Raw genomic sequence first — 27,169 nt, forward strand, 5'->3', positions numbered from 1 at the left:
ATCAAAATAATTACCTTAAGAGGTTGCTGTATTTTCTGCAACTCTTAACAGCAAGATTAGATGTCTCTCTAAAACATATCTGTGAGCAATTAAATCAAGGCAATCCTATAGCATGCGTCACTCCGGTCAGTCCAGAGATCACAGTGGTCCCTCCTGGCTTTCCTGTCTTTGGTAAGACCTTCAAGCCCTGTGAATGGCAAGCTGTGGCAGTAAGCAGAAAATCTGGCGGACATTTCAACATGTCTCCTCGAAAGATACATAAATCCACACACTACCATGACACACCACCACAAGAGAACAGAGATCAGATTATCTCAGTAACTTTGCTTCTTCCAGGTAAAAATTCTGGCTAATAATTTGTCTATCGCATTTTTTCAGAAAGATCTTGTCAGGATAGGTAAGGAACCATTCAGATGGTTCAGACGGAATTATACCATCACCTCTGGAGAAAAACCTATCTTTAAAGAAAACGATGGAAAGTGATTCCTTAACAGTGGCCTGAAATTCAAGATGCTGAGCGGAAACCTCTGCTATTGGAAAGAGGTCCTTCCACAGGAAAAACCTGTGCTCAAACCTATCAAATTCTTAATGTGCTTCTTTATACATACAAACCAATATTGCCAGTGGAGCCTATTGCTAAGGCACTGCGGGATCAGAGAGTGGGAAAAACATCTGAACTCACAGATTTCACTCACTGAGATGGAGAAAGAAAAGACACACCATCCAACTGGAATCTGGATCTGGTTTTTTCTTGGTTAGGCAGGACCTGTGTGGAAACTAGACGTGCTACCAAAAAGGATCCCTTTCCCTAAGAGAAAAAGCCATGATGGCAGCTGCCTTTAAGAAACACTGCGTTTAAGCACTTTTGATGAACAAATTGTATCCAGTGTCCTTCACAATAAGAAAAATAATTGAGCAGAGAGAGGCTTGATGAACTTCCTTGAGCATCGCAGGTGTCAGGGTGGATGTAGGTCTGTCTGTCCCCTACGGAGCCAAGTACGATCATGGGGCTGGCAGAGCAGGGTCTTTGACAGCTGGGGCCCATCACGCAGCCCCCGAGAGAGGTGAGCAAGGCAGGACCAGAGATGACAGCCAGGTTCAATCAAGAGTCCAGATCATCATGAAGTTCATGGTGATGAGACAGCTCCGTGGTCAAGCTGGAAAGTCAATCCACAGCTCAGCAGCAGGATCAGCTCTGGTGAGGATAACCAGGGCCAGACACATACCAGCGATCCTCAGGGAGATCCAGAGTGATGAGACAGGGTTAACATCAAGCTGGGAAGTCAGTCTATGGTTTGGGGTACAGACCAATGGAATCCACAGCCAGGCATGGGCATGTCTACAACCGAGCTGGAGACCAACATCCTACAGTGTAGCTCAGGTCCAGATGGTCCAGAGCTGAGCTGAAAGAGGGGGTTTGAATGTGGGCGGAGGCCCCGTGTGAGGCTGGTCAAGGCCATTAAGACCTATTAGTGCACTCAGGGCCCTGTCATCACTTTAGATTTTCATCCTGGAAGCAATAAAGATGGATAGCTGTGCAGATTTTAGTGCTCTCACCACATACTTCCATGACCAGGGAGTCTGTTGCCTTATCTGCAGTTACCAGAAGAGGATACGGTGACTGCACACTCCTGAGCCTGGACTTACCAAGCTAAAACCCACTCTTGGTGGCTTTCCTAGCCAGTTCACATCCCAAATGCACTGTAAACACATCATCTAAGAGCAATCACAATAACCCAGCCACCTGGGCAAATGTGGTTAAATCAGTTCCATCTTACAGAGAAGACAGAGCCTGGAGGAGGACAGAAAGAAATCTCTGAACCCTCCCCCTGTGCACCTCTGTTCAGAGACATTTCTAAAACTGGGACAATGAATGTGCCTACAATCCACTTTTTTTGGAAACAGCCTCTGACACCTTTCTTAACAGTGAACAGGCTGACAGAAACAGCATAAGAATATGTATTTTAAAAGAGTAACAGCCCAGTTCTAAGCATATGAAAAAGCCCCTGCTCCTCACTAACAAAAGGGAACTTTCGAAGGAGACATTTGGCATTAACAATTCCAGGGAACCGCACAGCAGAGCTCTTTTCCAGACAGCAGGTATCCAGCAGCACTGACCAAAAATTATCCTGCAAGGTCCTATTGACCCTGCAGGATCTGAGTCCTTGTTTTAGCCTATTTTCAATGAAGTTTTATCCATTATCACAGAAAATCAGAAAGACAGGCTCCGGAAGGGAAGCTTGCACTCAAGCAGAGAGATCCAGAAAGTTGAATTGGTAATGCTGAAGTGTTTTCCTTACCCGCTCCCACTACAGCTAATCTTTCAGCGTTTACCTTATAATCAGAGGAACAAGACCAGGGTAAAGACATAGTCTCAGCTTTACTTCTTCTGACTGCTAGGGCCCAAGAAAAGCCAGCTGTGCTTTCCCAAAGTCATGTGTTTACAGCTGCCTCACAGGACCTTGGTTTATAGGAAGAGCAGAGCCTGAGCAGTAGAAAGGTGGGAGGATGTACTGGCCAGCCTGCCTTGAGAACTAATCATGCCCTCTCCTGTATGCTCATCAGGGTTAGTGGTTTGTCACTGTAAATCATAACTCTTACTGGTCATGAGAACTAGGAGAGGGAAAAAAAAGGTTAAAAAAAAAAAAAAGGAAAAAGAAAAGTTTATGGGGAGGGGGTTAAACCTTATGAAAATATTATCCTGATCTGATCTTAAGTGTCCTCATAGTTAAAGATATTTGCTGAAAGGACTGGAAACCCATCTGCACATCTCAGTGACTGCTGGTCTAGTCTGCAGCAGGGGCAGCTTCTTTTGCTTTCACAAAGGTTACGGCCGAAACCATGGTGCAAGAATGGCTTCAACCCCAACATTCAAAAGAATCTGCCTCCTCCTCCAAAACTGGCTTCCAGTAGTCAAAAGGTGGGCATCAGGACCCTGCAGCTGCACTCTGCACAGGGAGAAGGGCAGTATCTGCGTGGACCATTCGTATCTGCAGTCAGACCTGCAGGGCCCACTTCAGGCAAATACCTCTCAGAGAATAGTTGTGTTTTTCTTTTATGCTGGAGAGCCTGGACTGCAACCACGAGCTGCAGCCTATTACTACAGATGGTTAGGAGGGTAGAGAGATATCCATAGTGATAAATCCTCTTGAAACGGGAAGTACTGGGAAGGTAAGAATCTGCTATTGCTGAGCAGAGATTCAATTCACAGTCCTTACAGCATACTGCTCCTTAGCCAGCTGTACAGGGGTGGACAAGGGACACCAACGCCTTGGTGCCTGAGCGCCCATCTAAACTAGGAGATTGACCTATGGCTGATCACCGCCAACGGCTTTTCTGAGGACTTGACAACACCTGAATTAAGAGGTGGAATTTGGGGGTGCAGGGATGTTTAGGAATAACTGTTATGTGTGTAATCATAAGCACTGGCTTAGTTCCTTCAAGCAGATGGGAGATACTAAGAATAACTTCGTGATGATGGTGGTAGAGGTATTTTATGCCCTACACCTTCTACCACGATCTTGGTCCATCTCCATGCTTTAGAGAACCTGCATAGGAGCTGTCAAGAGCAACCAAGCCTTGACCCACCTTAAAAGTGATAGGCTGGTGGACTGTGTTCCCAATTTATTTCTACATATGTCTAAAACCAAAGCTGCCTTATTATAATAACTCAAAAACCTAACTAAAGCTGAATTTGGTGAGGAAGGAGTGTGCGCTCCCTCTGCTGGCTGCGGATGAGCAGCTAAAGAAACCCACGAAGCTAACGAGCTCAGCTCATCCATCCTCATCATCAGCCAACACGCCGGCAGCTGGACAGACATAGGCAAAGAGCAACCATGCTGGCTCACAGCATTAAAATCGCAATAAAGCACAGGGCAATGCTATGAAAGAAGCATGAAGTTCAGGTGTAAAGAACTTCTCTGCATACTTTTAAAGCATCCAAAACCAGCATGTAGCAAGAATTTTTCTCAACTATTTTACTAAAATTTTGCACTGAATTACACTTAATTGCTCATTAAAACCTCCCCTTTGTCTGGGGAGTGCAGATCGTAGTGTCCCTCCAGAGTGCAGATCGTAGTGTCGTGTAGTATGCTGAGAACTGCCTTTTCCCGAGCTCCCTGAAATAAATATTTTATTGCCTGTGATTTAGTAGCAAGCTGCCAAGGTAATTTACATGATTTTGAAAACCAGTTTTAACTCACTGTCTGAAATAATTTCTCAGAAGCTCATAAGGAAGATGCTTCTTCCCTAGCATGTACGTTCACTTATTATTTAGGGGAGTCTAAAAATTTTGTGCATCACTTCAGTTAAACAACAAAATAAAATATCATCCCCCCAAGGAACATACGTAGAATTGCATGGACTTCAGTAAAAGTTCAGTGACACTACAGACCTAACAGTAACAGCATCCCTCTGAGAGGAGATTCCAGCTCAGCTTTACAGTGCCCTGGTCAGCACATGATCTACGTCCTGTCAGCTGCAATCCCACAGGTCCAGTGGAGGATCCACAAGAATGATGCTCCCTCCTGCAACCCCCGTGTTTAGCACCAACCACTGTAAATCAGTGTGTAATGAAATAGATCTCCAGCAGGATACTCACTAATAGGTGCATGCAGCGCCACATGTTCTTGGTAGGGAGTGTAGTATTTGTACTGCTTGCCACAGAATTCACACGTGTAATTGCCAGTTTCTGTGAAGATGAAACAAATACAAAGATCAGAAAGGAGCGCAGCACTCTTTTCACACAATCACCGACTTCCTGACTTTTTACACAGAAACTTGCCAGGTGACAAAAACTAGAGCATATTCCTCGTGTACTTGGAACTTATCTGCCCTGCAATTCACACATCCTTTTCCCCAACAAAGGAAACTGTTAAAGCCAGTGTCCAGACTGATGGACCATGCATAGAAAGTCCAGTAGAACTGAACAAGCTACAGGAGATTATCCCAAAATTACAGCAAGTAAGTGTGCAAAACAAAAGAGAGAATCAATTTCTAAAGTCTATATTACAGATGGCACAGTTTTGTCTTCTGGTTATAGACAGTCTGTGATGTGCGGACAACAGGAACAGTCGAACTAGTAAATAAGTTGTCAAGTTTAAGTCTTAATTACAGAACTTTTATATTAGGATTGTAGATTTCTCTTGCAGGAGGAGGGGCTTTTCCACAGGAACTGTGCTAATTGCTGCTTTGGGGGTACTTGAAACAATGAACTAGTGTAACCACACACTGACACCTCCCGCTCCTAGCAGTGCTGGGAAGTACAGAACTGACAGCAAGCTGCAAGCCAAAGGAAAATCCAGTGTTAATCAACTGTTTCCAAAATGGAGAATTCAGAGAAATGCGTTGGCAAAGTCTGGTCCTCTCTGCTTCACTCTGATCTGTTTGATGAACCCACCTCAAAGGCAGTGTGAATGCAATCACCTGCCAACTCTGCCAATACACCTTAAGACTCTCTCTAATCGCTGCCAGCTTGCTTTTCTCCTTTTTCTCTCCTCTTCTCCTTGCAGAGCTCTTGAGCAGAAAACATCACAAAGCCACATTTCTTAGGGCCAGGGCTGTTGGTGTTTGGTGTTCATTTGAACCTAAACATATCTTTCAGCACCCCTATGGCCCCAACGCCTCCGTGTAACACAGTGCTTTCTGGTTTTCCTAGAGCTACTCCAGCTAATGCCAGATTTGAAACCCTTGTGCTTTCTCTTTCACATTCGAAGCTGTATAATAACTCATACTTGGACCAATCTTCTGGAACGGTTCCGGCTCCTCCTCCTTCACTTCATCTGCTGCTATGACGGCCTGGTCATAGGGGTCTGCAAGAGAACAGAACCAGCAAGAGAGCTGACAACACCCTCAGGTTTTCCTTCTACAGCTGCATGGGCACTGAATGCTCCTGCATCTGTAATGACATTTCGATCTGCAACAAGATTTCAAAACAGGAGTTATAAACCCAATGACCCCTCTGCCTGACTTGTCCCTCTTCCTCCTCCTCAGGTGCCCCAGGATTACCCCCGCTTCCAGCCCAGTAACATGCCTTGTAGGTATATAATGTTTAAAAAATACAGAGAAAGACTGGACAAACACATTGCAAAGCCTGATCCATATTTTCTGATTTTCCTCCAGTGCATCTCCTATCTAATGCTGTTATACTGTCTGAAAGTGGGCACGGTAATGCAGTCTGCAAGCAAGTCAGCTAACAAATACTGACCAGTGACTTTCTATCATCTAACAGCACAGCTAGCAACAAATCAGAACCCAACCCATTTTATAAAATAATTTAATTTATGCCTCAAACAATTCACTAAATCACCGAAGACATGGAACACCTGCTTCTTTGAGCTTCAGAAGCCTGATCAATTGTATGTACAACAAAAGCCTGGTACCTACTAGGGCTGGGCATCAACCTACTGGCTGTAGACACTGGGGGAGGGAGAGAGGATGCTCCCTCTCCCACTGCAATCAGTGACAAAACTACCTTGACTCTAAGAAGTGTAGAATGAGACCTGCTATGCCTGAACTACTGAATGCTTGAAAAGGTTTGTGAAATAAAGCACATGAAGGATCTCGGCTTACCTGCCCGGTTTTCTGGGGCCCCTTCCACACTAAAAACTAACACAGAATAGAAGAAGGAGGGGAAGAAACAAAACAGAAATTAAATCCTCTTAAATGGCCTTGTTTTCCTCCTCTATTTCACGCACCGCTTCAGCATATTTCAGCCCCACAGAATAAACCAGGCTTTGTGCCCCAGTCCCTCCTCTTCCCAGCAGCATCCACACAGGAACTATTTGAGCATGCCCAGCCCTAATATACACAGATTCTCAAGGCCTTTGTTCTGACACTGACACAGCCCCACGTGAAGTTCAGATGCACAGCTGCCTCACACTTGTGTTTGCTAAAACACAACCAGCCCCTTGGAGGAACTGAGACAAAGTGTCCTTCAAGACACAAGTGGAAGCCATTTCCAAAGCCCTCTCGTAACCCTAGGCAGAGCTCCCTGAACCATAGCTATGAAGACACATTTCTGACAGAAGCAGACACATCCATCTCACAGTGACTTTCAGTCCCAGTAATTTAATTTTGGCTCCCCACGGGAGGAAGAGAGCTTGCAGTGGTGCACTACAAGAGAACGCTGGCTGTTCTTAGAGCACGTTCAGCTGTCCACACGTTCCAGTTAAAAACAGCAATTTTTTTGCACACTACGTGTTGTGAAAAACCACTTGCTTTTCTGAGACAGTCCAGCCATTCAAAACCTTCTGCTTTCCAAGCAGCCTCTTTCTAAAACTCTGCCAGGGCTCCCTCCTTGGCCAAGTGAGGAGAAATACCAACAGGCTTGTGGCGTACACAGTGAGGGTTTGGAGTATCTGTGGGCTCCGAGTCAAGGAGCTTTAGATGCCCAGTAAGCAGGGGGCAAATCAAAGACAGTATGTTGTTGCTCTATTTCCCTCAATGCTTCTGGAGGAGTGTGTCTGCTTCTGTCCAAGTGTCACCAGCCTAGGCCACATCTACATTCACAGAGGAAAAACTGGCCTGTAAGGTCCACTGACAACTGCATCAGTTCACTACCACAGTGATTAACAAGAATGCAACAACATTTCTCAGCTTTGGAATGGTGTCTCACAGAGGAGCATACTGAGAACAAACCTGTGAAGTCAGAAACCAAAAGGCAACCAACTCTTGCCCAGCATGTAGCCAGACTAACAATTCACCTTGAGGAACTCAGTTCTAGCATATCCATCTTAACCATGAACCTTAATACAGACAGGACTGCAAGGACGACAGGTCCCAGCAGAGGGTGTTATTTTGATGCACGCAAAGAGAATCAAGTGCAGCAAACTTCTTCCTGCAGTGCCTGTGGACTGTGCCTCCACTGACAAAGGTTAGCGAGCCATGCTGTGCAATGTCCTGTACATCATGGGCCGCGTGGTCCTGCAGAACCACATTTTGCCTTCCCCAGCGACTTCTCATTCTAGTTTGGGTGTCTGAGCGTCAAAACAGTACTCACCATCCACGGCATGTAGGTCTCTGTGCTCTTGGAAGCAGCTATAATATTTATATTTTTTCCCACAAATGTCACACGTGTACCTAAAATTGTCTGTAGGAAGAAGAAAACAGGCCACTTTAGAAACTTTGAGGTAAAAGGCAAGCACTCCAGACAACGCTGCTCAATCAGACACCCCCATGCAGTTACACTCATCCCACACGCTCTGTCAAATCTCTAAGGCACACAGACAACCACTGCTTCACAATGTCCCCCGTATGCCCCACGCCATATGGCTTGGGGCATATTCTGATCTGTTACTTCCTATTCAGGCAGCTCTGCTCTCCAGTACAGCCTCCAGAAGACCTCACAGCAATGAAGATGCAGAGCAGCAGGCCCTGCTGAAATCTGTGGAAGTTCAGGGCTACAGCAGGCAAGTACTGGTCAGGATGGGGACAAACCAGCAGAACTAAACACAGAGCCAACGTATGAGCTGTTAGAAGTCAAAGTCTTAATATGCCAACTACAACACGGACTGGATGTGCCTACGTGCTCATACCACGCTTGGTTCTCACTGCTGCTGCTCACCGATTACTAACCGCATGCAATATCCTGTATGGGCATGTTACAACATACACAACCAAAGAGAACCAACAATCCAAAACACACAGGACAGTAAGGTACTCAATGAACAGGAGGACTGATGGAGCCTTGTTTCATATATGTTTGTACCCTAGACCCCTTCCCTTCATCCCAACAGACCCCCTTCACCGCAGCTGTGTGGGGAAGACAGATGCAAAAAAGCTCAAGATGCTTATGAATTCCTTTTGGTCTGACAGGGGACAATGAATGTCTTTGGCTCAGCTATCACATCAGTGTAAGAGGAAAATTTCACTTGTCAACTTGGTGGGGTTTTTCCATCTTCTGATGTCTGACATACACCCTGGGGTCCCGACTGACATCCATAAGTAGTCACCCCGCTGCAACTTGCAGCATTGTACTTGTCAGCCGACCACAGTAGCTGATGGGTTGCATGCTACTAGCCCATTGCAAACAAAGTAAAACTAATGTGTTTTACTTCACAACAGGAGCAAGCTAGGAGTGTACGCATCAGCTACCGTGGCTCCACAGACGAGCTGCCATTCAGTAAGCTCCCCTGCAGTAGCTCAGTTGTTTGTATTCATGTATCCACATGATTAGCAAAGTTAAAGCCTTTTTTTTACCTGTTCCATACCGTGTTCAAACACACCAGCGTATGTACATTAAGTAAGCTTTTATTTTACTTCTCAATAATTTTATTTTTAAAATAAATAAATATTTTAAGCTAATATGCATTGGTACAGTCTAATCGCTCACTTGGGTTCACTACTGCAGTCCATCAGCACATGGGGTTTCAACACTAAATGAAGAATCACTTTCCGCCCTTTATTCTGCTTGGCAGAATGAAAGTAGAAGCTATGGTGATCTATAAGAGAAAAATGCCAAATATAAAAGGTGTTAAACAGCTGGGCACTGGAACTTTACCCCTGCTACCAAAAAATATTTGTATCTTAATCAGAGCACAGCAATGCTAAGCTAGATCTAAGGGATTTTTAAAAGTCTAGGCTGAACAAGCAAGACAGAGCCCAGGTGTATATACTGAGATGAAAAGGATTCACTGCTTCAGACAGTGCACTGCTTGAGGAAGAGGAGGAGGAGAAGCAAAACACGACTGCGAGAACATTCACGTGCTAAAAGCACTGGTGGGTCACATTTAACTATGTTTCATTATATAATCTTAAGCAGTCTCCTTCTGTGGTCATAGAAGGGCGCTGAGGGTCTCAATCTATCCTGGACCCTTTCTGACAACAAAGAGAATCTAATGATTGCTAGTGAATACCTGTATATCTGTTGCAAAAAAATTAGTCAATTATTAGCGGAGAAAATTCATAACGTGTCATCAGTAATCAGTCCCACATCGCTGGGCGTCCCCAAGACAAGAAACCAACCTCCTTTTTGAAGTGTAATGAGCCATGCGGTAGATGAACTGAAGACTAATTCTCCAAAGGAGTACCAAATACCAAGCACTTTCAACACCTCCATTTGGAGGAAGAAAACTATTATGGCCTTAGTTTGGAAGAAAAGTGCTCAATAAATCAGGAGACTTGTTAGAATAAAACTAAATGCTAGAGGCATACCATTTCACAGACTCAAACAGGCATAGCTAGTTGTAGTCTCTGTAACTTAGGAAAGATTGCGGGGATCTCACTGTCAACAACGGAGACTTGAGTAGCACATGCTGGGTATGACCACTAGGCAGTGTGGGGAAAATGAAAACACGATAGAAAGTGTAACAGCACACCCCAAGAGAATACAGGCTTGCTTGTTTTGTTAGGGGACTGTTTTCCCTAAGGAAGAATGATCTCCAGAGATTATAGCGAAACAAGTCGTTACGAGAAGTAAGAATTTGTTCCAGCTGATATTGGTACTAATGTCTTCCTTGACTCTTTAAAGGAGATAACACCCAGTAAACTGAGCCAACTCTCAGAGACAAGGAGGTTTACAGAGAATTCAGAAAGTATCAGGAGACTGCCGATGGGTAGCTAAGCTTTACCATCTCTGAACAACGGTCACTCTTCCAGGGCTGCACCCAAGTGCCAGACTTCTTCCTTCTTACCCAATAAACCTGTCTTTGCTGACAGCCGTTGAATACTTCCAGTGCTGTTTCCCAGCAGTGACAGCTTTCTTAGCAAGAAACTCACTGAGCAGAATTAGCCTGTACACTACTACTTTTCCTGCTGTGGGTTGTAACTACTACACGAAGGTAGACTCCAGCTGGGGGACCATACTGAATATATGTAACAACATAGCTTTCAATGGGAAGAACTACAAGGGACTCCAAGTGCTCAGGTGTGCCTGCAAGCCCATACTGAAACCCCCATCCCTAAACCTCTGAACAGATGGTACCAGACATAGCCAAACTAATGCTACTTAAGCAAGTCTGCTCAGATTCAAGCTCTCTCCGATCACCAGGTAGACATTAATGCAGTGCAGCTCCACCAAAAGCAAAAACATACCAACAGGCACTATTAGGACTTAAGGAAAAATAGAGGGAAAGATACTAATTAGCCCACTAGCACAGAGGTTCAGTGCTGTCCCTTATTGGTATTCAGGCAACAGGCCTGCAGAACACGTCCTTGCTGCAAGCTGAGCAATCACTGTATTACACTGCTGCAAACCTAGAGTTTCAAAATGCTTAAAAGACATCTAGTTAAAAATCAAACTCCAGCAAATATCATTCCTCCTTCATGCTCATGAGTCTTTCCAAGGGTAGCCGTGATTCCAGAAAGAGGTCTAAGGAGTAATGGCCTCATACACATGCACCAAAATACAGCATCACATCTTACTAGGAAAAAAGGCAAGCAACAGCCTTGTTACAAGGCAGTTCCCCAGATATAAAGGACTGACGTACTGAGATGGCAAACAGGCAGGTTTTTCAAGTACCCCAAGAAACAACTCCATGGGACCTGAAAGGATTTTTGACCACTCTGCTTGCAAGTGCACCTCCAATAAAAGACAGGGAACATGCTGCTCTTTTCTGCCTGTCTCCAGGGGCTGCTGCCGGCTGGCTTCTGTCGTGCGGTCTGTGTTCAGCAATGACTCGTAGCTGCTGAAATACCCTGCCCGAGGGATGATCAGCCAGGTCATCTTTCTTCCCAGATGCTGCATTAAATATTTTGAGATTTTTTTGTTGTTTTGCTTCAAATATTCAGCAGAGAAGAAAGCACATATTTCATTGGCAGGGAAGAGGGAGGGCAGAGAACACATGCCCAACAGTGGCAGGCAGAAGAAGAGGCTTCTTTCCTTAGGGCACCTGGCCCAGGGCCTCAGGGGATTTTGCTCTAGAAACCCAGGAAGAGGACGATAGCAATCAGAAATTTGTTGAAAGGTCAGGACTTCCGTATCACAAGCTAAAAATACACATCACTTAACCCACCCTCCTAAGTGCAGGAATCCGAGACCACAAACACTGTGTACAAACTAGTTTCCACTGGGCTCAAAGAGCTCTGCGCAGCATCACAGAAACCCAAATTGGAAACAGTTACATACATCATCCAGATGACATCCCTGCAATGATGACAGCACATCCCTTTAAGGGTCCAGAATGATGGGGTCTCCACACAGCAGGCTGCGGGAATTCTTAAGGACTTCTCCAAGGTGAAGAACAATTTTCACCTAACCCAGAATTCATACTGACCTTTCAAACGGAAGAAGCCACAAAAGCTACTTGATAGAGGAGCTCTCACAGCAGCTAGGCACTTTGCAGATACTCTTGAATCCTAAGTGATCCTACTCTTATAGAGCACTGCAGAAATAGCTGTCTAGTAGGGACAGCCTCCAAATGTGGAAGGGCAAAACTGCTGAATGTAAAGATTGCAACAGCCTGCTGAATCATTCCTAAAATCCAGCAGTGTTCCAGGCCCCAGTCAAGAAAAAAGCAGCAAAATCAAAAAAGAAGAGAGGGCAGTCTGGACAGCACTACTTGTCCTGCTCCATGGTCAGGATGGCTCCTTTACACCAGAAGGTTTGAGAATGGCAAAGGAAGCACCAAACTCCAGGAATTCCACATTCCTGGCTCACCCTGGGAAACAAGGTTTCCCAAACAGTTCATAAAGTCCAGCAGCATCTCTGAAAGGGGAGGGGGGCTGAATTTCTTAAAGTTAAGCCCGCTGCAATACATCTGCATCTGTCATCTCTCTATCTGAGGTTGTGACGTTTCTCCCCCCAAACACGCTTTCCGAGTGAGGCTTATGTGACAACAAACTATCAGCATCATCCTTCCAGCCACGGCCAGTGGATTGCAGGACAGTCCATGAGATGCTCTGATGCTCAGTTTCACATTCCTTAACTGTTTCCTGAAAATCTGCTGGCAGATGCTGGAGTCCTTACGAGTCCTGCTTGGTGACAAACACAGAGGGCTGGAGCTGGTGAATGGCTGTGCTGTGTAGCAGTACCTGAAAAAAGCATCATCTTTCCTGGGGTGTCTGCCCCATTGAAAGGAACCATGAGCAACTCCAACACTCTACAGTAAGAGCCAAAGCCACCACGACTAAATCATCGGATACAAAGAAACAGGAAAGGCTGGCATTTTCTGAGATATGTGCTGCATGCTTGCCACTGGGAAACACCTTTCCAAGCTGTGTCCAGAGCACAGACTACCTGAGCAGCCTCCCCAGAAGACGACACAGAGTGCAGCTACTGCTTCCTTACAACACAGAAGGGAGCAAAACCATCTGGGACCCTCACTTGTTTCTGTGGATTCCACCCAGGGCAGCACAAAGACAGCTCTGGAGAGAGGCTTCTTCTCCCTTTCCGCAGCCAGAGGGGCACCTAGATGGAAAGGAACATATTTATAGCTTCCTAAGCTAGCAGGATATTCCCCGCGCAGGTTCACGGGCAATTCCTTTGACCTAACCCTTTGGGATCTTTAGGGGCTTCCTTCTAGATGCTGGACTGCCAGTGGGGAGAGACAGAACGCAAGTTTGCAGACACAGAGCTTACTGCCTGTAGACCTCCATCTATTCCTCATGCAAACTGTGTTCTTACACAGAAGTTATGAGCTGCATTTTACAGCCAAGTAGAGAGTTGCCAGAAAAATCAGTTGCAATCTACATCAGAGCTCAACTTAAAGGTGTCTAATGGCAAAATTCCTTGAAAAGGGAGCAGGACTGAGCCCAAAGTCAGCAGCAACCCCTTAAGGGGATTAAAGTATCCAGAGTTACATTAGTAAGGATTAAATAATAATAAAATCCAGAAATTTGGAAAGGACAGAAACCCTCACACACAAAGGCACAAGCCAGCTCCTAAGTGGGGGTTAGGAAAAAACTTCCCCTGTGGGCAAACTAGTCCAAGATCACTCATTTCATGATCATTTACTTCCTTCCCACAAACATTTGGCCTTTGTCAGGAACACAGGAGACATCTAGGCACACACTAGCTTAACCTAGCATGGTGCTTCCCATGATCGCAAAGGGGGGTCCCTCAGGCTGCAAACTACCAAGCCAAGAAAAAGGTAATCCCAAACTCTCACGCAGAGGGGCCAAATCCCTTGAAATTACCACAAAATGGTGCAAGATGCTAGCTCACCCTCAAGCTGGCAAGGGGCTAAATGACAGGTGAGAGGGCATGGAGCCACAGGCTTGTGCTTGGTTTCTCGCTGAAGCATTTCATAGCTTAGTCCCAGCTCCTAAGAAGAGCTGTTGCAGATGCATTCAGTAGCTACAGGATTGACTTCACCTTACAGCATTTTTTAAGCTGCTTTCAAGGAGGTGGCCAGTGAAGTCTATGAATTCTGTGATACTTTATCCAAACCACGTGTCAGCTGAATGTATCAGCACGATGGAGATGTAAATGCAGACCATCCAGGGCTGTATGTGACCCCTCCAGGTTTGGAAACTTGATGCCAGACGAGCAGGAACTTCCATACAGAGGGGAATATCCTGAATTAATTTCTGAAAGACAGCCCCCTTGTTCACAATAGTCTGATGGTCACATACTGTAATTTTTTTTTAAACATTTTGGGGAAAAGGTGTTTTGGGTAGTACTCACTGGATATTGAGAGAGAAAAGACTTCCCAGGCGTTCTCAGGATGTTACACATCCATGAATTTCCTTCTCCCACAGTTAAAAGTATGTTAAAGTTGAATCCAAACAGACAGCAAATACCAGTAATTTAAATACTATGGGGTTTTACGATTATCCTCAAAATCAGCATTATGAACCAGGATATTCAGACTCCATGACAAAATTCAGACACACCAGACAATATAATTAACGCCAGCAGATCTAGTTTCATACTTCTTCATTCTGGTGTCACTTCAGGGCAGTGTTGGATTCTTTTTTATTCAAATTGTAACTAAGTGTAAGATAAAGAATGTTGAAAAGAGCGTGTTAAGGTGTTATTATCAGCAATTTGACAATGAACAGCCTCAACGCTGCATAATTAAAAAAAATAGGTGTACTTGTACATACCTAACTTGTTGATGCAGGAAGATTTATCTTTTATATCAATAAGGACACTGAATCTCCATCTTAAGTGAAAAACTCAATTCAGCCCACATTGTGGAGTTACGCACAACACACAATAAAGGCCATTTTATTTTAACCTCCTTTTGGAATCAAAATGGCTTGGCTGGGAACACACTACTTATCTACTTCACAACTGTTTACATTAAATGAAGTAGCACTGAGAGTTTCATAAAGGAAAAGCAAACCTCATATTGACTTTTTCCTACTCATTTGTCCGTGAGCAGAAATTTTGTTCTTACTGTGATTTCCAGATTGGAATTCACACGGAGTATCACTGCCTAGTTTCCAAAGTGGAAAGGAAAAGTGATAGTGAAATGACTGAGTAGCACTGAAGAAGAGATCCTGGCTCCATAAAACTTCTTAAAGAACAAAATCAATTTAAAATAAGCTAGGAAGCATGCAGAACCCTCTTCTCTACAATCCTCAAGATAATTAAGAACTCTAACCTTTTTGCCTAGGTTGAAAGCAAGAGGTCTTAAGAAGGTAATCCTTGTATTGCTCTGCCTTTCCTGGTTATAAATATCCTTAGAAGTGAAAATACTGAGAACTTAAATACCTAAAATACTTCAAGTGTTTTGGTTTTTTGTGTGCTATTCAGGTTCAACGTTGTTGAAATGCCAACAAGCAGCTCAACAGACAAAGGTTCAGGCTGAAAGAAGAATTTGGAATAATTAACGGCATTGCTGTTTGTACACCTTTTCTGTCACTAAATTTCAACCCATGTTGGAAGATTGAAAGTGTATCCCTTCTTAACAAACGGTGGAGGGATGTATTTCTATCTTCAATAGAGTTTTCCTGGCATTTCAGGACAAACTGACGGATGATCAGAACAGTCTGGGATTGCTAAAATTCTTAACCTTTTTTATTAGAATAAATATGTTTCTCCATCAATTTTGCTGCCTAGGAACTCTGTAAGAGATTTGTTGCAAAGTATTAACATCCAGATTTCTGTAAACATGGTCTATTTGGTTAGTATCTGGGAAAGGGGCAGAAATCTAATTTTTATGGGTATATTAGCAATTTTCTGTATAAGAGCATGTGAAGATCACAGATTTACAGACAACTTGAAAGCCTCCTTTTCTAAAATCTTAGATAAAAACTACATACAGAGAAACTGGTCCTCTCCAGAGCTATGGAACTGCAGGACTTGCACGAACATCAAAACCTCCAGCATGACTGCATGTGTGTCATGCTCCTGAGCACACCTTATGTGGTTATAAGGCAAGACACCCAATAGGATACCCAAAGTGAGAACATCCCAAAAGAACTCTTAGTACAACAGTTATGTCAGAAGAGCAACTTCAAATCTGCCCTATTGAAAAACAGGTCCAGGAACTGTTACCTATTTCACCCAGCCTCAAAAAAGACGGTGGTGCTGTAATGTGAAGGCACTGGGTCAGAACTCGCAAACAGCAGCAGAGAAAGGCAAAGGGAAATGGATCTCCCATGTTACAGAAAACCTGGGAAATTGCAGTGATAAACATTCTCCCATGCCAGTCCTGCAATGCACTCAGAGAAGGAGAACATAAGAGCAAGACAGGAGTAACCTGTGTTAAGGTGCAACAGACAGCACCGCACCTTGCCAAAAGGTCTTGTTCCAGGGGAGAATGAATGACCCCAGCCCCAGAGCTGCAAAGAAATATGCTTTTGTGAAAGGCAACAACTGCAGCACTAAAGGAACATATCTCAGGCCTTAAGGTCAAAATTTCTTCACACTGCAGATCCCAGAACTAAGTTCCTTATTATTTTCTTAATGTTCTCCTTCTGCACCGAAATTTATCTTTCTTGGTCTCAGCCCATTGGTCATTTAAATTTGAAGATGAACATATTCATCTACTTGTTAGGCAAATGGGAATCTAAAGAGACTTTACCTACTTAAAATGCAAACACATTAGAAAAATAAAATCCATTTTTATAGCTCTCCCCAAGGAGCGGGAGAAATATTAAATAAGAACATTGGAAAAATTAATCACAAAGTTGTAAATGACTTTGGCATGTGTACGTGGGTGTGCACGCACACACACATTTACATTAGGCTTTTAATTGTGTAAGGCATTATTAAGTTTTACCAAGGACAACAGTGGAACTTTCCATTTTTTGCTCTGGTACTCCCCAAAAAGGAAAAGGAAATCAACAGCTAAAATTTACTTTAAGGAAACATTAAGGTTGCAAATTTGAATATTTAAAATTAATCAAGAAACAGAGATGCTAAAGGTTCTTCCTTAACCTTAAATTAACACCAGCAAACCACTTACATATCTTTCCATCACTAGTCAGAACATTAAAATCACCGTATTCTGTATGTGTAAGGTCTGGGCAAGAAAACCTTAATTTTGAATATATTAATTGCTCAGTCTAAATTCACAACCTTCAAAATGTTTTTGCACATGCAAGGCATTAGCACTTTGCCTCCACAGTTAACGTTTGCAAGGCATATTCCAGCCCACATCCTTGCTTCCAACCTTTCACTGCTTTTTCAAATAAATTCCCTCTTAGGCTGAACTTTCTCATGCTTAGTCAGAGCCCAAAGGGAAATATGTTTTTAAAAGATCAGGCCAATCATTTTTTATTTATGGGGTTGTGAAATATTTACTATGTATTCCATTTTGGAAAAAAAAAAATATTGCAATTTTCTTTTTTTCTCCTTGTAACTAAATAATGTCACACGGTGGAGACACACTCCTCATGGATGCTGTCCTGTACACAGGTGATAGGTTCAAATGCATTTGGCTAAGAAACTGGAAAGAAACACATTCTGTTTGCAGCCTACAACATCCTCAGACCCAGATGAAAGTTAGTGTCCCCCCTACTACCAAATGTCCTATCTTAGCCCAGCATCCAAGTACAATCTAGCACACAATAAGCAAGTATGATACTATGATGAATGGGGAAGGAGAAAATAAAGCTCACAGATGACAGCAGTTACATTTCATTTTCAAAAGACGCGCCTCCTGGCCCATCACCAATCTGATGAGAATTACAGACAGCTACCAGAAGGGATATAATGACAAACTAAAACATATCTTGCATTGAGGCATAAATGCTTTGCTACATCTAGGTACTTGACAAGAGAGACTGAAGATCTGGCAAAAAAAAAATGACTCGGACACCATAAGGCACCCACTAAAAAACTGTACCACAATGTGGGAGCTTCAGCATGAGAGAGCTGAACAGGCTGGCAATGTCCCCAGCAGCCAGCTCTGCTGTACCAGAACCACGTGCTTCCCTCTAGCCTATGGCACAGCCCAAGCTTGGAGTCAAGCTCTGAAAGAGGGATGGCGATGGCACTCAGCTAGTAACACAAAAAAAGAGAGATACTGGGTTGTCCTGCCTGCTTCATCACGTACATAGCTGGGACTGGAGTACCTCCTCTGAAGATCATTTTGGTACCTCTTGTATTATAAGGATATCTATCCTTAAAAGCAGTTATTTTTAACTCTGTGACACTGCAGCAGACACTGTGCATCGCTGCCTTCCTTGGTATTTGCTCTGATGTGACACAGCACAAGGAAAACATGCTGACTGGCTTTTCCTTCCCTAGATTGCACTGGTAGAACTGGTAGCCTTGGAGTTGAAATGTTTCTCAGCATTTTATAATTGTAATTTGCAGTATGATTTTGGTCTGTACTACAGCAGTCTGTCACTCGAGAGGAGAGGAGAGTATAGTCCGTCCATTTCTCAGTCTCTTCTTGAGGGCCAGTTTTGAGCTGGAGAGGAGGCTAAAGACTGGACTGTATCAAAAGAGTGCAAGAACTCTTGGTATCACCAGCTGCACCCTGTCTTCCCTGGAAGACCTATCTGTGTTTTTCTCTCTGTAGGACGCCAGTATCTGTGTAAACCTTCGATTACACAAACTTTGTACCCCCAACGCAATAACACAACTCACTTCAATAGGGAAAGCAATGCATAACACATTAAAAAGTTGCTATGAACCGGGAAGGGTGATCGAGTCTGGCCAGAGAGGGAAAGACGAGACTCCAGTTTAATTGCAGCGCAGAGCAGTTAAGATTGGCTTCTGGCAGAAAGTCCCACCCAGGGCGAGCAGGGAAAGCACTGGGAAAGGCTCATGTCTGAGAGGTTGAGGAACTGTCTGCACAGCAAATTTTTGAAGAACACATTAGAAAAACAACCTTGAGGATGTTCTATCTACGAAGCAATGAAACTTTCTGGAGCCCAAATCTACTTTTAAAATTCTTGCAAGCTCACAGCTGTCAATGTCAGCCCAAATTTTTGTCAGTGACAATCACCGATGTCATCTAGTCATTTCTACCCTGCAAGGGAAAGGAGTTCTCTTGAGATGACTAGAAGGAAAAGTGCATTCAAATGCTAGCTCAGAGTCATGAACTCTAGTTTCAGGAGCAATCAGCAGCTACTCCTAATGAACAGACACTCACTGCCCTCACATGCAGTCTGATGAATGCCAGTTAACTCGGTGCCTTGCAGCAGGCTATAAGCTTGTCTCTTGCACAGGCTTTCCAACACTTCTCACAGCAGGGTCCCTAACTCAGGCAGCTCCTCCAGTAAGATCCATTACTGACCCCAGCACCTGCCACGTTTACATGACCATAAGGGAACAGCTTTCCCCCCTCAGGAAAGCACAGCTGAAACCCCCCCTCCTCTGCGGGAGACAAGAGGGAGGCTACAGGCTGCTGCTGTGCAGCATGGGAGTTACCGCTCCGCAGCTCGGCTCTGCGGCTGCTCCTGCCACGGCTGTGCTCTGTCAGCTGCCACCAGCTCCTGCTCCCCAGGGTGCTCCTGCTCAGGCGGGGCTCCAGCCTGGGTGCGGGTATGACACTATTTCAGGTCAGCCAGTGCCTCCTACCAGCCCTGCTGGCCACGGCTTGGACGTAGCTCCTCTCCCATCCGTATTGCTGCTGTCCTCAGCCTTGCCTCTGGCACGCAGGGGCTTGCTGCTTGTCCTTGGTTCTGCCAGTTCCCATATACCTTTCTGCCCAATGTCCAGTCACAGGACCATTAAGGGCTCTGGTAAAACCATTTTTTTCCAGTAAATACAGTCACTTCTCTGTCCCCTTCAAAGGGCAACATGGAGAGACTCCTGCTTCCTTCCAGGAGAGGTTCAGGCACGACACACTCTCTGTAGTGCCAGAACTTCCCACCCACTCCAGAAAAACTTCACACCACGATGGTCTGGGAAGAGCCACTCATTGGGCTGCGTGGAGGTGACATAACATCATCACACAACATCCAAAGACCACTTTTTGCCCCTCCTGCAACCTGGTAACACAACAGGGTGGTCTGAAATACCTGGTAAATATCATCACCTGTGAGATGGTAATACTAATTTTAAAAAATTATTTGCAAACAGGAAAAAGGGGTTCCAACACAACAGAAAGGCCAACAGACACAAAGGAAAAACAGGTTGTGTTACGTGGGATCAGTCTTGGCATTTTGTGGGCTCTGGCCCAGGAGTTTTCAACCTATGGGGCTGGCCACAGCAAGCATAAATGTATTACGAAAGTTGCTCCTGTTTATGCTAGAATTTAAGGCACAAGTGAAGGAGGCTGTCAGGAGCTGCCACGCAAATGATGGTCTGGGCTTACAGACAGGATTTATACGCTGTACTCTCAGCCATCGCCCAAATGGTGGAGTACATTGAAGAGCTGTGTAGGAGTAACCTGCTGGCAGCATAAGCACAGGGATCTGCTTTTGAGAAACAGCACAAAATCCAGCTTTGCCTCTTAAACAGAATTGCATGTACAGAAAAGCAGGGGATGGAGACAGAAAGAACGGGATCTACCAGAAAACAACCATTAGTGGTCTTCCACTCTCCAGCAAATGTCACTGAATTGCCATAGTAACAAAATGCAACACCACTAGGAATGAAATCAAGTGGAGCATTTGAACTGGGTTGTTTTAGTGGAACTGCTTTTTCATGTTCTTTTCCTGCACACCACAGAATAACTGGCTGGTGGCATGCTGACAGTCTAACAGCGCAAACTTCACACTCATGGCTAGTACTGCCTGTGAGCACAACCTGCTTTTAAACTACATCTTGTGTGTCATGGTCCTCAAAAAGTTGTTACCAGGAGAAGAGAATAGGTATCAGCAAGCTCCCCTGAACTCAGCCAACCTGACTGACACACTGGAGATGAATTCAAGGCTCCCGAAGTCACCTCTTCCTGATTCTTCCCACTTTTAACAGCATTTTATTTAAAGATTCCAGGAATGGTAAGACTCTTCCCCACAATATTAATCAGCATTGCTCCATCAGGCTCAGGACTTCTCCCCTGAGAACAGGAACACTTACTAAGTCTCAAATAGCTAACCAGACATATGTGAAGTTAATACACCAGCTATACTTTAAGAAACAGTCAGCTTTTAACAATTCTTCCCCTCCCATTTCTCTGTGCATTTGTTTTCTGCTTTCTTTCACAGGGCACAGAAATGCAATCCAGCAGTGTAAGGCTGTGCCCAGCAGACAGGGACTGGGCTGCGAGCCCAGAGACTTGCACTCTCTTCCTTTGCCACTTGCCCGCTGGTTGCCTCTGGCAAGTTACTTTCTCTGCCGCTTCCCTGCCTGCCTGCAGAATACCAAACTCCTCTGTAAAGTGATCCAAGGCTCATCCAGGCAAAAGGCTTGGAAGTACTAGGGACTAGTAACACTATTCGCTGTACTTGTTAACATTTGGTATTTTGAAAACAGGTATTAAAAGGCCATTGGTAAGCTGTAATTAGGCAAGTGCCATATTAACACTTGCCAGAGCAACCTTAATTCTGTCCTAGGCTCATCCAAAGAGGCAGAGACACTATCAGAAAAAGCAGTAGTGAGCATGTAGACAAAGGCTTAGGTGCTTATGCACTCCCAGATGAATTAAGGTTTCATGGGCACCCGTAAAACTCACAGTCTAACTTTGAGCTCTGTAAGCCAGTTATGGTTATTTTGGAGATGTTCCGGTACATAAGTTCCTCTTTCCTACAGAAAAGAATAATACCAAAATCCAATAGCCTGAATATTACAATCCATAATCTGTAGCAGAGTTACAGATCTGGAAACAGCGAAGGCTACCACGCTCTGGAGACCACGGCTGTGCTGGTGGAAGCTCATACTCCCCTCTACCTCCTGGGGATGAGCCCAAAACCAAGTTGTCAGCATGGAGACCATCCTGGGTTTTCTTCCTAACCCAACCACAGTTCCCAGGTATAGGCACTGCCATGGGTAGGACTGCTGATCCAACACTGATGCCAGCCTAGCTCTTAAAACTATTGTCCCCAAACTGTGACATGTGCACTGAACGCAACCTGCGTCATGACCCAGCACAGTGCAAATACCTGTTCATGTCAGAGGTGATGCTTCCCACAGCCGTGTCTCTGGCACGTTGTCCCTGCTGGTGCAGGGCTTGTGGACCCCTGCTTGCCAGTGGTTTTCTTTAGCTATCTGTCAGGTTGCCAAGAATTCCCTGTGGTATGTGAGCAGCAGGAGGGAGACTGTTTTTACAAAGTTTGTAACTCCCCTAAACATGACTGGAATTTCCATGGAGAATGATAGCACAGATCTAGCCCAAACACCTTCTTCCCGAGGACTTCCAGAAGTCTGAAGCAAACCACAGAGGTGTACGAGCATCTCAGAAAAAGACTGCCAGACTCTTCTACAGGAACAGTCACTGACCTAGATGTCAAACTGGCAACGCCTGCCTACGAAAAAATATCAAATAGAAAGGTTTTTTCAAAACCTCTCTCCTCCCTTCCTCCTTACTACCAGTCAAAGTTGGTAGCAGTTAGACAAGCCTTTTTATTAACACATTAGCACTGTGGGTTGCATTGTTTTCTTCTCTCTACATGTGGGAATTCTGGTCTTGGACCCTGAGCCAAGGCTAGAAAAGTAGCTCCCAAAGCCATGCAACTATGTCCCCATGAGCACGTCCTCTCCTCAATACCACAGATCTGAGTCCCTTCAAGAATGGGTCCAAAAAAAAAAGGGAGTCCCAGAGACACAATCTATAGACTAAAAACCCCAAAGGCCAAAAATAACCAACCAAGTGCAACAGTTTTTCCTCAAGGGAGTCTTCAAAGTGCCTTCCCAGCTGGAAAGTCTAAACACCACTGTCTTCTCTTTAAGCAGGCAGCAAATAAACAACTGGCCTCAGCTGTGTCCCAGCTTGCCCCATGGCTCCCTTCTTCCCAGGAAAAGAAGGCCAGGCCAGCCCATCCCACAGCAGCCCCTTCTTACCACAGTCCCTCGGACCTGAAGGCAGGGGCATGTTACAACACAGCTTCCCCCACCATGTCAGTAACTCATCCTCCCAACAGGCCAAGCACAACTCACTCTCAGACCCAGTATGGCAAGATGCAGACTTTGCCTCCCAAGAACAAACACGACTCATTGCTCTCAGGGTAAGTCCAGGGAGCACAACACAGCCGACTGCCACCAAAGCTCGATTACTCCTGGGACCAAGCCAAGGTGCCCTTGCTGTGCTCTGCAGAGGCAGCAGCCGAGATGTCTCCTCACTTGACACACAAGGTTGCCTTCACCAAAACTTTTTAGGTGACCGCTGTGGCCATGAGTAATAGCTGTCTCCAAAAAGTCACCATGGAGAAAACTTGAACAGCTTTTAAAAAACTGCAGTTCTAGTTATTTGAACTAATGCCAAGGACCCACTGCTGGTCAAGGGAGCTCCTCATCCACACCAGTTTAGGATGGATGCAATCTATGCCCCAGAGAGCAGCACATGAGAGAAAACAAGATCTTGCTGTATCCCTTAAATACTGAGAAATTTTGGAAGAAGGCAGCAAACCATCCCTGCAGAGACCATGAATCTAGAGGTTCCCAATGAGATAGAAATAGCAGAGGAAGATTTGAACAATACAGACGTCTGTAATAGAAAGGGTGTAAACAGCCAAATTGGGTCGCAGAGGAATAGCAGTGGAGCAGCAGGCAAAACAAAAATAGCAGGAAAGGAAAGAGAAATAAAAAACTCCTAAAATATATGAGAAGCAAACAGACTGACAAGGAAACAAGAGAGCCATTGAGTGGAAAAAGGAGAAGAGCAGCGCAGAGGCAACCAGGGTAGGCCAGGGATTTAATCCAGCCCCAGAGGGGAAGGCACAAGGAGGAAAGAAGACAGCTGAACTATTTCACTGCAGCAGCAAGGAGGGGAAGAAGAAGATGACTTTGTCAGGAAATTACAACCATCTGCACTTAGGAACGGCAGCACCGGCTGAGCAGTTTCACGTCCGCTCTGTAAGACAGGTGACACGCCCGGCCTGTTCTTCCACCAGGGTGGATGGCTGCAGTGGATCTTCCTTCCCCATCCCCTAGCCCACCACTCACCGCTTCCCTGCTCTGGTGGCTTGGTCTTGCCTCCAGCTCTTTCAGCTAGATGAGACTATTTTGGAAGAGCAATGAGTGTGGCAGGTAAAAAGGGGGTTCAGTAATTCCTGCACTGGGGAGGGGGCCAGATTTGTACAGTCCTGCATGAAGATGGAAGCAGTCTGTGCCTCTCTTACTGCTCCCTGCTCCATCTCCACTGCTACCACGGCAGCTCCTCTGAAGCCTGGTGCAGAGAGCAGCTGCTTGTCCCTGTTCTCTCCCAGAGACTTCTTCTGCCTGTGACTTTCCATTCTCCCCTGCTCCCCAAGATCCAGCCACCACAGCAGAGGCAGTTATGTCCACAGAAATACTTCTATGGCTCAAACAACATGGGGTTTGCCCACACAGCAGAGGCATGAACCCTCATGGTTTTTTCCCTCTTACTCTCCGTACCTCACTCTGCTGTCTTTCTCAGCCAAAAAAAATCCCACGACAGCTAAGAAGGGGAAAAGCTGACTTACAGAAAAAAACCATCAATTTGCACAAGGTGGTTCCCAAGCTCTGGCAAAAAGGATACTATGTCCAATACCCGAATAACAAGCCCAGGATGCACACAGCCTAGCTCAGAACACAGTAGGGCCCAGCGTCAAAATTCAGAGCAAGTGGGGCAGTAGATGAGCCTGGAAAGACTCAGGATAAGTAAAACACCGACAGGCGAACACCTACTGAAAAAGAGACAACAAAAGAGGTGACAGGAGCCTGGGAAGGAGTCTCCATCCCCTGCATGTAGCTGGATGCCACACGTCACTGGGTCAATGGAAAGAGAAAGGGCCCAGCTGCAGAGCCCATCTCCCCTCCAGTGGGCACCAGCAGCAGGTATACACTGTGTGATGGCTGGTTGCTACTGAGATGTTTCAGCTCAGGGCTTAGGATCTTCATCCCCCACCTGCAGTGAAGTCAGTCCTGCTTCCTCCTGCAGACAGAGAGCCAAGACTCCCCCATGCTAACCCCAACTCTTCACCTATCACAGAACAGGCCTGAAGAAATAGCAGTTCAAAAAAGGTGGCACGGTTGTACTTTTTAATTATTATTTTTCTTTACTATTTATCTAACATGTTTATACCCACCCAGGTTAAGTTTGGTGCTTCCAAGCTGCCCTCTGTAACCACCAAGCTTGGTAACTTACCTTTCCAATGGAAACCGTGGCTCTTGCCTAACATGATCATAGCAAAATCCAGGTCAGCAGAGACCTCAGCAGGTCTCTGGTCTGACCTCCTGCTCAAAGCAGAGTCTGCTCTGAGCTCAGACCTCATTACTCGGGACTTTATCCAGGCTGCTCTTGTAAACCTCCAAGGATGCAGAAGACACAACCTCTCTGGACAACCTACGCCACAGCATGGGGAAAAGCTTTTCCTTCAACACAGCCTCAATCTCTATTCTTTCCACTTTATGCCCATTATCTCTCATTCTCCCACCACTGTGAACTGCCTGGCTCTATCTTCCTGATCACCCCCTCACAGGGGCCGTCAGTCTGCCCCCAGGTCCCCCTCATGCTATGTCTTCCCCTGGCGCACAAGCCCTGCTGCCTCAGCCCCTCCTCACCTCGGCAACCCAGGGGCCTGTGCTGAACCCGCTGTGGTTTATCAGCATCCTTCCTCAGGGCAGGGACACACCCACCCCCCTCCCAAACTGTAGGTTTAAGGCTTAAAAATCCTACAAGACTTGCTCACACTCGAGAGGTTGGCAGCACCCAGCACCTCCTCTGTGGGGGCTGAGGCAGCAGGGCGGCAGGAGCTCTGCTCAGGGCTGCCCTCCGTCTCCTCACACTGCCCAGCTCCCGAGGCACCACGGCCGAGCCCGCCCAGCCGCGGGCACCGCGCTCCCCTCACGGCGGGAGGACGACGACGACAAACGTCTGCCGCGGGCTCCTCCCCGGGGAGGCCGTGCCGTGAGGCGGCCGCCCCGCCAGCTCTGCCCCGGCGGCTCCCGCCCACCACCGCCGCCATCTCCGCGGCGCGGGCCGCCCTCTGCCGGCCGCGCCGCCGCGCCGCAGCCCCGGCCTGCGGGGAAGGGCCCCGCCGGCCCCTCGGCCTCCTGCCCCGGCTCCTCAGACCGCCCGCCACCCCCGCTGCCCGCACCGGCCGCCGCCCCGCCACATCCCCCGGCGCTCCGGCCGCACCAGCCCCCGAGGGGGTCGAGGGATGCCGGGGAGCTGCGGTCAGCAAGCCTGGCCGTACCCCCGAGGGGAGAGCGCCCGCAAAAGGGCCCTGTGCACCGCAACGCACCACACACGCCAGGCCCCGGTCCCCCCTTACGCACCCACAGCGCCATGAGTACTTACTGCCTTGTGAGGCTCCTTCACCTGAGGCAGCTTCAGTGTCTGCAAAGAGAAAGAGCTGCACTTAGATCTGACGGCCGACTCTGCCCCACGTCCGACAGCGCGGGGCTGCGCCTCGGCCGTCCCCAGCGCCTCGCTCGCTCACTCTCCTCCGGCCGCGGCTCTTCTCCGCCACGGCGCCCCGCCATTGTGGCCCACGACGCCCAGCCGAGAGCACCTCCCTGGAGCGGCTGCCTCTGCCGAAAGGCGCGGGTTCCCTCGGCGGGATGGCAGCTGCCGACGGAGCGGGCTGTGAAAGGCCGGCAGCCCTTACCGGGGGCGGCTGCGGGGCCGAACCAGGCCACCTCAAGGGCTGTTTGTTAAAACGCAGCTGCCCGCAGTCCTTTGGAAGAGCCTCCAAAACTGGGGCTCTTGTTTCCCAAGCTGTCAACAGGGGCCTGGATTTGAAATGGGATGGCTAGAAGGGACACCCCTACCCCGGCCCTGCACACAGGGAGCCTGCTCTGAGGAGCTCCAGGGAG

General features: G+C 46.4%; 1 protein-coding gene across 1 annotated transcript in view; it reads right to left on the reverse strand.

Annotated features, from left to right (window-relative positions):
* The window catches only part of ZNF618 (zinc finger protein 618), a 163,963-nt gene that overhangs the window by 36,672 nt on the left and 100,122 nt on the right, over positions 1 to 27,169 (reverse strand). Inside the window, exons 6-11 of the mRNA XM_050907735.1 lie at positions 26,652 to 26,690; positions 13,262 to 13,345; positions 8,000 to 8,089; positions 6,571 to 6,606; positions 5,733 to 5,810; positions 4,601 to 4,690 (exon numbers count right to left, since the gene is read on the reverse strand). Coding sequence (XP_050763692.1) covers positions 4,601 to 4,690; positions 5,733 to 5,810; positions 6,571 to 6,606; positions 8,000 to 8,089; positions 13,262 to 13,345; positions 26,652 to 26,690 — 417 coding nt within the window. The remainder of the gene's footprint in view (positions 1 to 4,600; positions 4,691 to 5,732; positions 5,811 to 6,570; positions 6,607 to 7,999; positions 8,090 to 13,261; positions 13,346 to 26,651; positions 26,691 to 27,169) is intronic.

Source organism: Gymnogyps californianus, chromosome 18 (assembly GCF_018139145.2).
Source record: "Gymnogyps californianus isolate 813 chromosome 18, ASM1813914v2, whole genome shotgun sequence".
NCBI classification, from domain to species: Eukaryota; Metazoa; Chordata; class Aves; order Accipitriformes; family Cathartidae; genus Gymnogyps; species Gymnogyps californianus.